General features: G+C 45.4%; 1 protein-coding gene across 1 annotated transcript in view; it reads right to left on the bottom strand.

Moving 5' to 3' along the window:
• Positions 1-14,419, bottom strand: part of camk2a (calcium/calmodulin-dependent protein kinase II alpha) — a gene marked incomplete at its 5' end in the record, with an annotated part of 125,446 nt that overhangs the window by 24,561 nt on the left and 86,466 nt on the right. The window contains one exon of the mRNA XM_079835240.1: positions 7,399-7,439. Within this exon, the coding sequence (XP_079691366.1) occupies positions 7,399-7,439 (41 nt within the window). The remainder of the gene's footprint in view (positions 1-7,398; positions 7,440-14,419) is intronic.

A 14,419-nucleotide genomic window follows, 5' to 3' on the forward strand; every position in this document is an offset into this window, starting at 1 on the left:
GTTTCAGGGAGGGGACTAACTCCTGGGAGGACAGGTCATTGAGCGCTGGCTCCAGGATGGACATTGTGGCTGACCAGTGCTGGTCCTCCCTATATGCAAAGGACGCAAGTTGCCCCACCAGGGGTTCGCCTTGCTCTCAAAGATGATTCAATGCCTAGGGCTGTGATTAATAGAAATGTAGCTTTGTTTTTGCTTCCAACGATTATGAAAACACAATGCCACATTCCATTCCTTTCCTTTAAAGGAACATGCCGACTTTTTGGGACTTTAGCTTGTTTCCCGTATCCCCCAGAGTTAGATAAGTCCATGCATACCATTCTCATCTCCGTGCCATAACTCTGTCTGACGCACACATCACTAGCCTAGCTTAGCACAAAGACTGGAGGTAAATGGCTCCAGGTAGCCTACTGCTCAATAATTGTCAAAATAACGCCAACATTTTCCTATTTACATGTTGTGATGTGTATAGTTACATTGTGTACTAAGACCGACGGAAATTGAAAAGTTGCGATTTTCTAGACTGATATGGCTAGGAACTATACTCTCATTCCTGTGTAATTATCAAGGAATTTTACTGCTGTACCATGAGTGCAGCGGCGCAGTGATATTACACAGCTCCTGAAAATAGGCTAACTTCCATCAACATAACCAACGTGTAACAGACTTCATTGTGATTTATCTTATAATTGTTTTTTTTTGTGTACATTTTTGACATTTCTGTGTGTTTAAATAGGTTTAAGGTCTGCATTATCTGTCTTAATAAGTAGGGACTTTTATTTTGACGCATGTTGTAGTCGACGGAAAGATAGTGAGAGCTTGCGGTTCATCGGAGCGGTCAGGCAGATTTAAAGTTTGCAGTTTGTTAAGCACCCCCTGAAAAGGCATGTGTATGTTCTTGTTTACTGTCATCTGTAATGAGTTGTGTTTGTGTACGAGGTGTTAATGCGCACTTCTTTGCTTTATTTGTTCAGCTCTTACAGTGAGTTTTTGGTTTCAATAAACTGCAGCCTCTCTCTCAAAGACGTTCATTCAGATAGTCTTCAGAAAAGGACCTCTAGCTTAGTGAATACTTGTCTCACAAACATGAGACATATGTCTAAAGAAATGCTGAAATGTCAGGTTTTAAACAATGTAAACCAAATCGAAAACAAATATTCTGTGTTTATGTAATCTTTTTGAAAAGAGAGTGATGTCAGTCACAGATTTAAATACTGAGGCGATCCAGAGTCGACGCCCACACATTAACTCAAACAAACATCTAGTGAAGCGCTGTAACGTTACTTCAGCTACATCGTTTTGAGACGCGTTGAGAAATAATCCTGGAATAATAAACCTCATAAAAAGCTGTTCATTTTTTAAAGCAACGGATTCAGGGCTGATTGTAAGGTAGGCTTTATTCTGTTAAGTTTATTCTGTTAGCATCTGTGATTATTAAACGCAAAAAGACAGTTTAAATATGAATCCTGCTGCATGTCATACATGCAAGACTGTTTAGACAAGATTTATTTGGCCAAGATTATAACGTATTTATTGTAAAAGAGCCTAGTGTCACATCAATAAAGCTTTTATTCGCAAATGTCTGCTCATATGCCATAAATATAGTCCCAGTCAAACGTATTTTTCATCATATTGATGTTTAAATATTATAGCCTAATGTAATTTTTTTTATTTAATATCAAAGTTTGTTTTATCAAGTTAATATTGAGTTTTGTTTTGTAGAAAGTGAATTTTTTTGTTTTGTAGAAAGTGAATTGCTTTATTTAAAGTGAATTTCGTTGTGTGTAAATTGTATCTTAATTTTAATTATTTAATAATTTTTTTTTAGCATGAGACTACTTTCAAAAACTAAAAATATTTATGTGAATGAGTAGGCTCAATGATTCTCACATCAGTTTGAAGCAAAAGCTCTAGGCAACAACACCCATTAGTCAAAAGTCTTGTGGACACATAAATATTGTGTGTTTTGAGGCCTTTTTGTTTTTTCAAAATCCGTGCATAAACATTTTTCTCTCATAAATACAAGCATGTACATACATGTTGCTCACGTATTACGGTAGCCCAGTTTGTGCTGAATACAGTGTAATTACACATTTTCCATGAATGTGTTTATAAGCAACTGAAAAAAACAAAAAATGTCAGAGCATGTCAAAACTTCTAAAGGGCCCCAAAACAGCTCAGACTCCTTGGGGTTAAACGGCCGTGGGCTCTTCAACTGCACTGGAAATGGGATATGTCATGGTCCCTTCTGAGGTGGAATTTTGGATGTGAATAAAAAATGTGGGGTAGGTTTAGGAGTGGGATTAATAAAAAAAAAAAAAAACATCCTGTTGGTTGATCAAACATTATTTAGAGATATGTGCAGCTTTTTCACTTTATTCACGCCTCTGTATTAGAGAACATAAAATCACTGTAAGCACCACTTTGCAAGCTACAGTTATCCAGATTCAAGTGCTGGAGGGCCTTTATGTCCATGAACATCAAGGGAGCTCTTCATAGACTTTAACTCTGCCTTTAACACAGTCATTCTGGGCAGATTGGTTGCCAAACTTGATGGCTTGGGTTTTTCCCAATCCATTTGCCATGGAGGTTAATGACTGTTTGACAAATCACTCTCAGATTGTTAGACTGGGCCCTCATCTCTCCTCCACCCTCACACTCAACACGGGCGTCCCACAGGGCTATGTGCTGAGCCCCCTTCTCTAAGCCCTCTACTCTCATGACTGTGTCCTCACCCATCCCACCATTATTAAGTGTCAACACAACTGTGGTTGGACTTATCTCAGGAGAAGAGTTGACTCATATAATGACAAAGTCCAAAGATTGGCAGTGTGTTGCTTAGACAATTAGTCTCATATTGAACTCTTTGCAAATAATAGAACTCAAATTTCTAGAAGATCAGTGCAGTCCTCAAGCCTTTATACATTAAAGGGTTAGTTCACCCAAAAATGAAAATTCTGTCATTAATTACTTACCCTCATGTCGTTCGACACCCGTTAGACCTCCGTTCATCTTCAGACACAAATGAAGATATTTTAGTGTAAATCTGATGGCTCTGAAAGGCCTCCATTGGCACAATGCACTTTACACTCTCAAGACCCTTAAAAAACACTAAAGACGTCGTTACAAAGTCCATCTCACTACAGTGGTTCTACAATAACTTTATAAAGTGACGAGAATAGTTTTTGTGCGCAAAAAAACCCTAAATAACGACTTATATAGTGATGACGATTTCAAAACACGGCATCATGAAGCTTTGAAGCGTTATGAATCAGTGAGTCGATTCAGCAGTTTGGATCGCCAAATTTCAGCAGTTTGACACGCGATCCGAATCATGATTCGACTCACTGATTCATAACGCTTCGAAGCTTCATGATGCCGTGTTTTGAAATCGTCATCACTATATAAGTCATTATTTAGGGTTTTTTTGCGCACAAAAACTATTCTCGTCACTCCATAAAGTTATTGTAGAGCCACTGTAGTGAGATGGACTTTGTAACGACGTCTTTAGTGTCTTTTAAGGGTCTTGAGAGTGTAAAGTGCATTGGGCCAATGGAGGCCTTTCAGAGCCATCAGATTTCAACTAAAATATCATAATTTGTGTTCTGAAGATGAACGGTCTAACGAGTGTCGAACGACATGAGGGTAAGTAATTCATGACAGAATTTTCATTTTTGGGTGAACTAACCCCTTAACAGGGACAGTGGAAATGGTCCCTGTTTTCGGGTTTCTGGGCATACATATCTCCTCAGATCTCTCCTGGGCTACCAACACCACCACAATAGTCAGGAAGGCACAGCAGAGACTTCCTGAGGATCCTCAGGCACAATCAACTGCAAGGAAAACTGCTGGTAACCTTCAATCACTGCTCCATTGAGAGTGTGCTGACGCACCGCATCTCTATGTGGTATGCCAGCTGCTCAGCGGCGGACAGGAGAGCCCTCCAGAGTGTCATTAGAATACATTATATCGATGGCCCACTCTAGACATTCTACTAACTATAATTAACTTTGCAACTATATGTCAGCTAACTCTCATTAGAGCATTTGTAAACTGTTAGGTTAGGGTTTGGGTTAGTAGAATACGATACGATAGTGCAAAGTTACTTATAGTCAATAGAGCGTCTGTTGGGGAGCATCAACATAAAGTGTTAGCAGATATTAAGCAGACAGTCTACTAATACTCTAATGAGAGTTAGCTGATACGTAGTTGCATAGTTATAATTAGTAAAATGTCTAAAGTGGACCATCAAAATAAAGTGTTACCGAAGACTTATTCAGCTCTCATTTTCTAAGTAGAGAGGCTCAGAAAAGGCCCATTCCACCATGGACATCATCTGTTTGTCCGGCTTTCAGGTCCATTGTAGGGTTGGATAATGTCTACCAAAGGTCTACCGCGTTTAAGCGCTAAGCTCCGTTAATGTGGCGAGCGTCTGGAGGAAGAGAGAATGTGCACAGAGCTGAAAGGGCTTGGATGAAGTGTGTTTGGCTTTAGATAAAACTACTAGAGAATGTAGCACTGAAATATCATTACCACAAACAATGCTGAGTGCTTGTGGTGTGATCTCTGCTCACTTCAACTAGAAACAGGAAAATGGTTCAACCGTTCTGTCTCGCGGTCCGGATGAAAACATGCCGGGTCCGGATGCTGGGTTCATTTGAATATCATTTGTTGAGTTCGTGTAAACCTTCCAGTAGTCTATACTTTTCCTACTAACCGTCTGGTTACCAGCATTCTTCAAAATATCTGGACGATGGCATCGTCTATTGGCACAACCCTAGTCCATTGTATCATGGACAAGAACAGCTTCTACCCCAGAGCCATACGAGAAATAAATTCTGTCAAACACTGAACTCTCAAATGCACTTTGAATGGACATACTTCAATTTTACATATGGCATTGCACATAACTGTCTCATGATCAAATGATTCCAGTGTTATAGGCATGGCCGGTGTTCGACTGCCAACCCTCGACTACTTCCATATTAGTATTTTTTTCCTACTATAGAAGTCAATGGGTCCAATCAACCTTTCTTTAAAATATCTTTTTTTGTGCTCAACAGAAGAAAGAAACTCTTACAGGTTTGGAACAACTTGAGGGCGAGGGAATTATGACAAAATGACAAAACTATCCCTTTAAGGACGGAAATCGTTTAACAAACCACAGTTTACCTTCGCAACAGAATGAGAGGAGGTCCAAAGTGGAAGCATGGTTCTGTCAGACAACAGACAGTAGTGTTGTAGTACTCAAGACCCGTCTTAAGAACATTTTCTTGTCTCGGTCTCGACTGCATTTCTCCTCGATCTTGTCTTGGACTCAGACTTAGAGGACTCTGGATTTTATCTCAAGACCAGTCAAGACCACAACTGCAAGGATATCACTAAACTGCCGGTGCATTGTCTGATTTAACATCATTAATGCGATTTGTGTTCAAACTTACAACTTAAAATGCAATCAATAACTTCTTTGTAATGTAATTTCTTGTGTTACTGTGCTGCCGGGTTCAGAATCAATGCAGCATTGGCTCAAAAATGCCCAAAATTAATAAAAAATGCTCACGAAATTCTGAGATTTTGTTTTTTATATAACATAGAATATAATTAAACAATATCACAAGAGCTGTTTTCATGAATATATAAGCGTGATTGCAAATTATATTGATTTATACAAACGTCCAACAAACAAGATGTTAATGTTAAACGGCAAATTTTAAACTGTCTTTGCTAATTCGGCAACGTTTTGTTATTAAATTAATCAGCTGCTTTGACAAATCGGTTGAATAAATGATTCCGTTAACGTTAAATTAATCTGAACATTATTTATGCTGGTGTAATTGTACCAATTGAGATGCAACTTCTGTGCCGTGAGTTTTATTGTTAGTGATTTGATTGGTAACAGCGCTATAGTGTCTTACTGTTCTAATTGTGTTTATTCATTAAATATAAGACATTTCTCAGACAGTAGATATGGAACTTTTAGATGAATTTAAGGAGTGCTGGTCTGATTTTGGTCTTGACTTGGTCTCGCCCTGCCTTGGTCTTGTCTTGGTCTTGCCCTGCCTTGGTCTTGTCTTGGTCTTGCCCTGCCTTGGTCTTGTCTTGGTCTTGCCCTGCCTAGGTCTTGTCTTGGTCTTGCCCTGCCTTGGTCTTGGTCTTGTCTTGGTCTCAACCACACAAAGTTTTGGTGTTGTCTTGGTCTCGCCCTTCCTTGGTCTTGATCTTGTTTTGGTCTCGCCCCGCCTTGGTCTTGATTAGGGTTGGTCTCGCCCTGCCTTGGTCTTGGTCTTGTCTTGGTCTCAACCCAACAAAGTCTTGGTCTTGTCTTGGTCTCAACCCCACAAAGTCTTGATCTTCTCTTGGTCTCAACCCCACAAAGTCTTGATCTTGTCTTGGTCTCAACCCCACAAAGTCTTGATCTTGTCTTGGTCTCAAACCCACAAAGTCTTGGGCTTGTCTTGGTCTTTTCTTGGTCTCGCCCTTCCTTGGTCTTGGTCAAGGATGGTCTCGCCCTGCCTTGGTCTTGTCTTGGTCTCAACCCCACAAAGTCTTGGTCTTGTCTTGGTCTCAACCCCACAAAGTCTTGGTCTCAACCCCTCAAAGTCTTGGACTTTTCTTGGTCTCACCCTGCCTTGGTCTTGTCTTGGTCTCAACCCCACAAAGTCTTGGTCTCAACCCCACAAAGTCTTGGTCTTGTCTTGGTCTCAACCCCACAAAGTCTTGGTCTTGTCTTGGTCTCAACCCCACAAAGTCTTGGGCTTGTCTTGGTCTTGGCCTTCCTTAGTCTTGGTCTTTTCTTGGTCTCGCCCTTCCTTGGTCTTGGTTAAGGATGGTCTCGCCCTGCCTTGGTCTTGTCTTGGTCTCAACCCCACAAAGTCTTGGTCTTGTCTTGGTCTCAACCCCTCAAAGTCTTGGTCTTGTCTTGGTCTCAACCCCTCAAAGTCTTGGTCTTGTCTTGGTCTCAACCCCTCAAAGTCTTGGACTTTTCTTGGTCTCACCCTGCCTTGGTCTTGTCTTGGTCTCAACCCCACAAAGTCTTGGTCTCGGCACGCGCTGGTCTTGGTCTCGACATGGTCTCGGTTTAGGTGGTCTTGACTACAACACTAACAAGGCCCAGTGTCACAGAGAACTGGAGGACAGGACTTTAATATGATATGGCGGAAATAGTGAAAGTAGTATGCAATTCCAAAATCAGCTGTGAAGTTTTTTTCCTGTGTGCTTTCAATAAATCAGATTCGTGAATGATTCAAAGACTCACAAACACACAAAAAAACAATAAATTGTTGACAAGTGGAGTGAACTGTTGTCTATGATATAATATAACATATCAAAATAAAGTTATCCAGTGTGGTAACTATAGGCTTAAATCAATGATCGAAGCTGAATATCTGATTTCCACCCTACCTTCACACCATCTGTCTTCTTGCTGACGCCACTCTTTCCTCCTGAATGAGAGAGAAAGAAAAAGAGCGAAATTGCTATAAGAAAGGGCACAAAAGCCCAGAAAAGCATAGTGAGAGGCATAGCACTGCTCTGCTCCGGCTCGAGTTTGGCTCTGGAGATCTGTTGACTTTCTAAAATAGGTGCTGGGAGTTTCCAGCATTCAGAATCACACACTCCCACACTCCAGGAACCGGTGACTTTTAATGGCTGTTCAAAACAAACAGTGCGTGAATATGAAACGTTAAACCCGTCTAATTCAAATATCGAAATGCATTTGGGAATAATGAATAAAGCACAGAAGATTGGTGATAGAGTTTGTCTTTTATTGAAGCTGTTATTGGATGGGTATTTCCTCACCTTCTATCGGAAACTAGAATGATCAGAATTACGAAGTCTGTCTTGATCATGCTTGACCTACATCTCAGTTTGAATATTCACATTGAATAACAGACAGAGACGGAGGTACTCAGGCCAGCATGTTTCCGCTCAACTTTATCTCAAGTAGTGGAGAATGACCGCTCTGGGTAAAAATAGACCGAATGTGATGAATGATCAAGAGTGTTTGGGAGTGATAGAATGGCCTATGCAAAAGCTACGGCTGCTAAACTTGAACAGGTGGAGCAATCTGAATCTATTTCAGTGTAGACATCGCTGACCTTTTCCAGACCCTCACCCGTATGACATACACCCCCACAAGGAACACAATACTTAAAAAAGAAAATAATTCCCAAACGGGATCGGATTAAGGTATCGTGGTGTCCCTGAATCTGTGGCATTTACTCCATGTTTCCTAAAGCACGTCCTGATTTCATTGTGACATATCGTGTTGATCCTGTCGGAAATGTCAATCCTAACATCATACCACTTAAAAAAATTATATTGTTAATAAATTATGACAACATATGTTCCCTTTCGAAAGGGAACTCTCGCTGCGTCTAGCTGACGCTATGGGGAACGCCTCCAGCGTCACAGGTGTCTGAAGCTACTATCGAATCACGTCAATCCTATTGACCGACGACAACCCATGACGTCATCACTATGCGACCCGGAAGTATATAAGGGCGCTGTGCCAACACATACACATCTTTCTCGTCTTCAGGGACTGTCTGTAAAGCGGTAAATTCTACGGATCCTGGTAAAAGACTTTTTGTAACATTATGAAACGCACTGAGAAGAGGCAGAACTGCTTCAGGAAGTGTGTCGACCCGTGTCAGAGATTTCTGACACCGGAAGACACACACACTCTGTGTGTTTTCTGCTTGGGAGAAGAGCATGCACAAGCAGTTCTTGAGGGTTCTGCTTGTGCAAACTGTGAGAGGTTTCCGCTGCGAACTCTCCGCTCTCGTTTGGCCCTCTTCTCGAGGGAAGGGGGCGCTTCATCTGGCGCAACCGATGTGGGTTCCACTCTCGCTGAGGCGGAGCGGCTACGCACATCGTGGGGCTCCCAGATGGAGCTCGCCGATCGTCTGGAGAGAGGCGTTGTTCTCTCAGACGATCCAGCGGCTGACGAGAGTGAGCTGCAGGTCGACGTGGAGAATGGCAGTTCTCCGCGAAGCTCTGCAGCGAGTGCTCTTCTGGACGGGCAGGAGATGGCTGAGGAGGGTGGTAACAACAACCAGGATCAGCCTGGATCCTCTCAGCCACCCTGTCCCGCGTACGCTGAGCTGCTGGACACTGTGGAGCGCGCCGCGGGCAGGCTGAGGCTGCCTTGGCGGCGCGCTAGGGGAGAGATTGCACGTGGTAGACTCGACGATCGGTTTCTCCCCGGCCACAGCCCAGTACCTCAGACGAGCCTTCCATTCCTCCCGGACCTCCATGATGAGGTCCGGGCGGCATGGAGGAACCCGTACTCCGCCCGCATCCACCGGCATCAGCGAGCTAGTTTCGCTGATGTCGAGGGGATGGCGGAGCACGGGTATGTGTCGATGCCCCCCATGGACGAGACGTTCGCGAACTATCTCGTCTCAGGGCGTGCATCGACACTGAGAGCTCCAACTCTGCCATCCCGACCGCTGAGGGCGACTGCGCGGTTGAATGGCAGAGCGTACGCGGCAGCGGGTCAGGCTGGTGCGACCCTGCACACGATGGCTGTGTTGCAGGCGTACCAGGCGGATCTGCTGGAAGACCTCGACCAGGGGGCGGGGCTGTCCCCTGAGGCGGTGGCTGAGTTGCGCCGCACCACAGACCTGGCTCTCCGGGCCACTAAACAAACCGCTGCCGCGATCGGGCGGTCGATGGCGGCGATGGTGGCCACGGAGAGGCACCTGTGGTTGAGCTTGGCTGACATCGGGGAGAAAGAAAAGAGCTTTCTCCTCGATTCACCAGTTTCGCCCTCTGAACTTTTTGGCACCTCCGTAGAGGCGGTGGTTGGGAAGTTCAGAGAGGCGAAGGCGCGCTCAGCCGCATTCAAGAACTGTATACCGCTGAGGTCTGCGTCCGCACCCAGGCAGGCGGGACCTGGTCCATCGCGGCTCGAGGGCCGTAGAATGGACCAGAGAGTGAGCGTCTCTTCCCGTGCCCCTCCTCCGTTGAGGAGTAGGACACAGAGGAGACGCCAGTCCCGCAGGAAAAGGGATCTTAGGGAGGTGATCCAGGACAAGCGCTCCCGGCGTTGGTGATGGGTCACCTCCTTTGAGGGGATTTCAATCCTACCCTCTCCCTTTTCCTTTTTAAAATGCCTTTTTAATGCAACATTTTAACACTCTATGTCTTTTAAATCCCAGGCGCTTCTTACATCAGGCCTGAGGCGGGCCTATGATGATTAGAACAGTGGTTCTGACGGCCCGCCGTAGCTTGGTTAGTGAGAGCGCCACTTTCAGGCATGCAAGGGCGGTAGAACATCGCGGTGATAGCTGCTTGGTGAGTCTTCGCTCCACGTGCCGCAGGTGAGAGTGGTAATTTTTTGTGTTGAAACACTAAAAAATGTGCTTCTTACAGAGACACCATTCCCTGTTGCAGTACGGGATTTTTCTGAGACGGAGCTAACTGAAGTTTTCTCCCTGTAGGTGGCTTATGTCAGCATTAGGTGCTGCTTGAGTATGTGTTGGCCTTCCCTTCTGCGATTGAGGTATCGCGGGGCTGGCCACCGCTCATGGTATCATAGTTTTGTATTAAGGCCTCCTCTCAGTGTGAGAGTGGTGTTTAGGCCGCCGATCTTTCTATTGAAATGTTTGCGGGATACTAAGCGGTAGCACACCCTTCTGGGAGAATGGAGTGTTGTCTCTCTACCGCTTAGGGTTTTTTACTATATACCTTCGGTAAGCCACCGCAGGTTAGAATAGTTTGTCTCCTTCAGAGTGTTTGTTAGAGACTGATGCTGGAGCTTCAGTTGGGCATTTGGCTTAGGCTATGTGGATGAGGTGTACCATCCCTGTGGTAGCCTCCTCTCAATTGAGAGTCGTTTTTGTCAAAGCAATAATAGTATTAGTCAGCCAGTGGATCTAACTGTCAAGGGTTTCATAGCAGTCAGTTAAACTTGCTACCAGGTGGTAGGCCTCACCAGGCCTCCCTGGAGGCGAGTTCCTGAGTTGGATACTCGGGGAGCTAGCATTGCTTGCTATCAGGTAGTAGGCCCCTTTAGGCCTCCTTGAGGGCGAGAGCCGAAATTAAGGCGTGAATTTGATATGGCTAGCCTGATGGCTATCATGCGGTAGGCCTCATCAGGCCTCCGTGGAGACGAGCCCCTAGGGTCTTTTTTGTTACTCTCACATTGTGCAATGTGTTTGATATCAGTTGGCAGGCCTTTGAAGCTAGGCCTCGCTGGAGGAGCGCTCTGAGTCTCATTCGCTTGACAGCTAGCACGGCTGAGGTAGTGCTAGCAGGTGGTAGGCCTCACTAGGCCTCCCTAGTAGGCTTGCTCTCAGATAGAAGGCCTCTTTAGGCCTCTCTTTTGAGGGTGAGCTTCCGGTAGAAGTTCCCGGGTAGCTAGCATAGCTTGCTATCTAGGTAGGCCTCACCAGGCCTCCTGGTAAGGCAAGTATTGATGCAGGGCATCTTGGAAAATAGCCTGGCTGGCTTTCAGGGTATAGGCTACAATAAGCCTCCTTGATGGTCGGCTGTTAGGTGGAAGGCCTCAGTCAGGCCTCCCGGGAGGCAAGTACCGATGTGTGGGCATCGGGAGTATTTTAGCCTGGCAGGCTACTCAGGTGGTAGGCCTTATCAGGCCTCCCTGAAGGCAGAAGAACCAGCCTAGCTGGCTATCAGGGTGTAAAGAGCCATTACGCTCCCCTGAGGGTCGGCTGCCAAGTAGGCCTCTACAGGCCTCTTGATCAGGAAGAGAGGCCTGCCGGCTAGCAGGTTGCAGGCCTTGTCAGGCCTCCCTAAAGGCCTGTTGTAGTGGAAGCAGGCTAGAATGGGAAAGGCTTTACTAAAGCTTCCCTGGAAAGGAGTTCCCAGGTCATGGTCACTAGATTAGTAGTATATATTGCTATCTGACAGTAGGCCTGTACCGGGCTTATCCCAGAGGCCGGTAGTAGGCCTTATTAGGCCTCCCTAAGGCGTTCTTGGGGCCCACTCACTTGAGAAACAGTTAGGAACGGAAAATTAACAGGTAGTAGGCCTCTCCAGGCCTCCCTAAAGACTGGCTATCAGGTTGTAGGCCTCAATAGGCCTCCCTTGAGGGCGAGTTCCTGAGTCAGGATGCTCGGCTAGCCTGCGTAGCTTGACTGTCAGGTAGCAGGCCTTCATTTGGCCTCCTTGAGAAAACAAGTTCAGTTTTCCAGCCTTGACAGACAGCTTCAACTGTTATCAGGTGGCCCAGGGGACCTCCCTAGATGTAACCTCAGCAGTAAGCATGCTTCACTGGCAGGTGGTAGGCCTCTTTAGGCCTCCCTGAACGTGAGCTCGAACGCTCTATAATTTGGCATATATTGCTGTCAGGTAGTAGGCCTCTCTAGGCCTCCCTGAAGGTTAGCTTGAACGCTCTGTAAATTGCCAGCATGGCGTGCTGTTAGGTAGTAGGCCTTTATAGGCCTCCCTGGGGGATAAACCTTTTATCAGGTAGTAGGCCCACCGGGCCTCCTTGAAGGCGAAGTTCCCGAGGTAGGCACTTCTTAGTTACCAGTTCTCTGTCTTAGAACTGGTCATAGTTGGCCTACAGCTGGAGGTTACCCACCAGGCAGGCTCAGCTGCTCCCCTCACTGAGGGTCGTCTATGAGCACACAGCCGCCTGAGCCTGGTCAGACGGTTGTAGGCCTCTCGTGAGGCCTCCCTGTTAGATCAGTCCGTAGGCCTTTCCGGCCTCCTTATTGCTTTGAAACACAAGCACCTGATAGATCCTTGATTGAGCAGACAGACTCCCCTCGCTAGCAAGGGTTGTAAAGCGCTATGCTGAGTATTGCTCTCTTGGATAACCCGTCTCTGAGTTCCGGGCTGAGTAGGACTGCCAGTTTTTCAGTCCCTTAGTTTGGATGCCTCCTGGGCACCATCCAGAGGCTCTGTCTGAACAGACAGGGTTGGCTAAACCGAAGTGTCCATAACTCTTAGGGCACCAGGTCAGGCCTCCCTGGTGGCATTCGGGAGAACTTTTTTCCCGAATAGTGACTGGCCAGGGTTCCTTCGGGTCCCCTAGCCACATTCCCTTAAAGTAACCCCTTCTGTTGAAGTAGTGGTCTCGGGCCTTTGAGCAGTCTGGATAAGAACCTCACGCAGTTGCGTTAAGGTTCCGTTTAGATGTATAGCTTGGGCTATGACCGTAGGGAATGCTGTCGCTGACAGCCCAGTGTGACCTGAGGGAGTGGCTCAGGTTTGTTCAGTTGAATTTACTTGTGTTGACAGTGGTCACTGCCACTAGGCAGACACTCCCCTCAGCATGGCGGCGTTGGTATATCGTTCCCCATAGCGTCAGCTAGACGCAGCGAGAGTTCCCTTTCGAAAGGGAACGTTCTAAGGTTACGTATGTAACCTCTGTTCCCTGAGAACAGGGAACGAACGCTGCGTCGCTTTGCCATGCTTCAGGGCCTATCTGCCACACAGTCCCTTCAGACGAGAAGATGTGTATGTGTTGGCACAGCGCCCTTATATACTTCCGGGTCGCATAGTGATGACGTCATGGGTTGTCGTCGGTCAATAGGATTGACGTGATTCGATAGTAGCTTCAGACACCTGTGACGCTGGAGGCGTTCCCCATAGCGTCAGCTAGACGCAGCGTTCGTTCCCTGTTCTCAGGGAACAGAGGTTACATACGTAACCTTAGAACGTTTTTACATTACTTTAAATCATCAAAATAAGTTAAAGGGATAGTTCACCCAAAAATGAAAATTAGCCCATGATTTACTCACCCTCAAATCAGCCGAGGTGTATATGACATTCTTCTCTGTTATATTATAAATGTTCAGGCTAATCCAAGCATTTTAATAGCAGTAATAGTTGCTCTGTTTTTGAAGTCCATAAAAAGTGCATCTGTCCATCGAATAACTGCTCCACCTGGCTCCGGAGAGTTAATAAAGGCCTTCTGAAGCTAATCGATGCGTTTGTGTAAGGAAAAATATCCATATTTAAAAATGTATTTCATTTTTTTCTATGGCTCTGCATCAGTCGTCCCACCATCACTTCCGGCGAATAAGGTCAAAATACCGGCGCAATCATAGATATACAGATTCCTCATTAGTGCCTGCGCGGATTGGTCGAATGAGGCATCTATGTATATATATTTCTTTGATCACGTCAGTATTTTGACCTTATTCGCTGGAAGTTATGGCGCTGGGAATCCTAGATGACATTCGTCTGTTAAGAGGTAAAAAAATTACATGAATACTGTTTGGTTTCTCGCAGAAACCGATCGTTTCGTGTCTTAAGACATATTTTTTTTTTTGCAATTTAGTCATCTCAACCTGAGGCGAAAAATGTCCCTACATGGATTTCCCATTTAAATGTTCAAGATTGTTGAACTCTGAACACACACATTCCCTGTGTTTAAAGCTGCTTAGTTAGGAAGTGACTAAGGAGGGCTTTGTGCATCTCCACTACTGTCAATGGAACTATT

Source organism: Gobio gobio (assembly GCF_949357685.1).
Source record: "Gobio gobio genome assembly, chromosome: 14".
Classification (NCBI taxonomy): Eukaryota; Metazoa; Chordata; class Actinopteri; order Cypriniformes; family Gobionidae; genus Gobio; species Gobio gobio.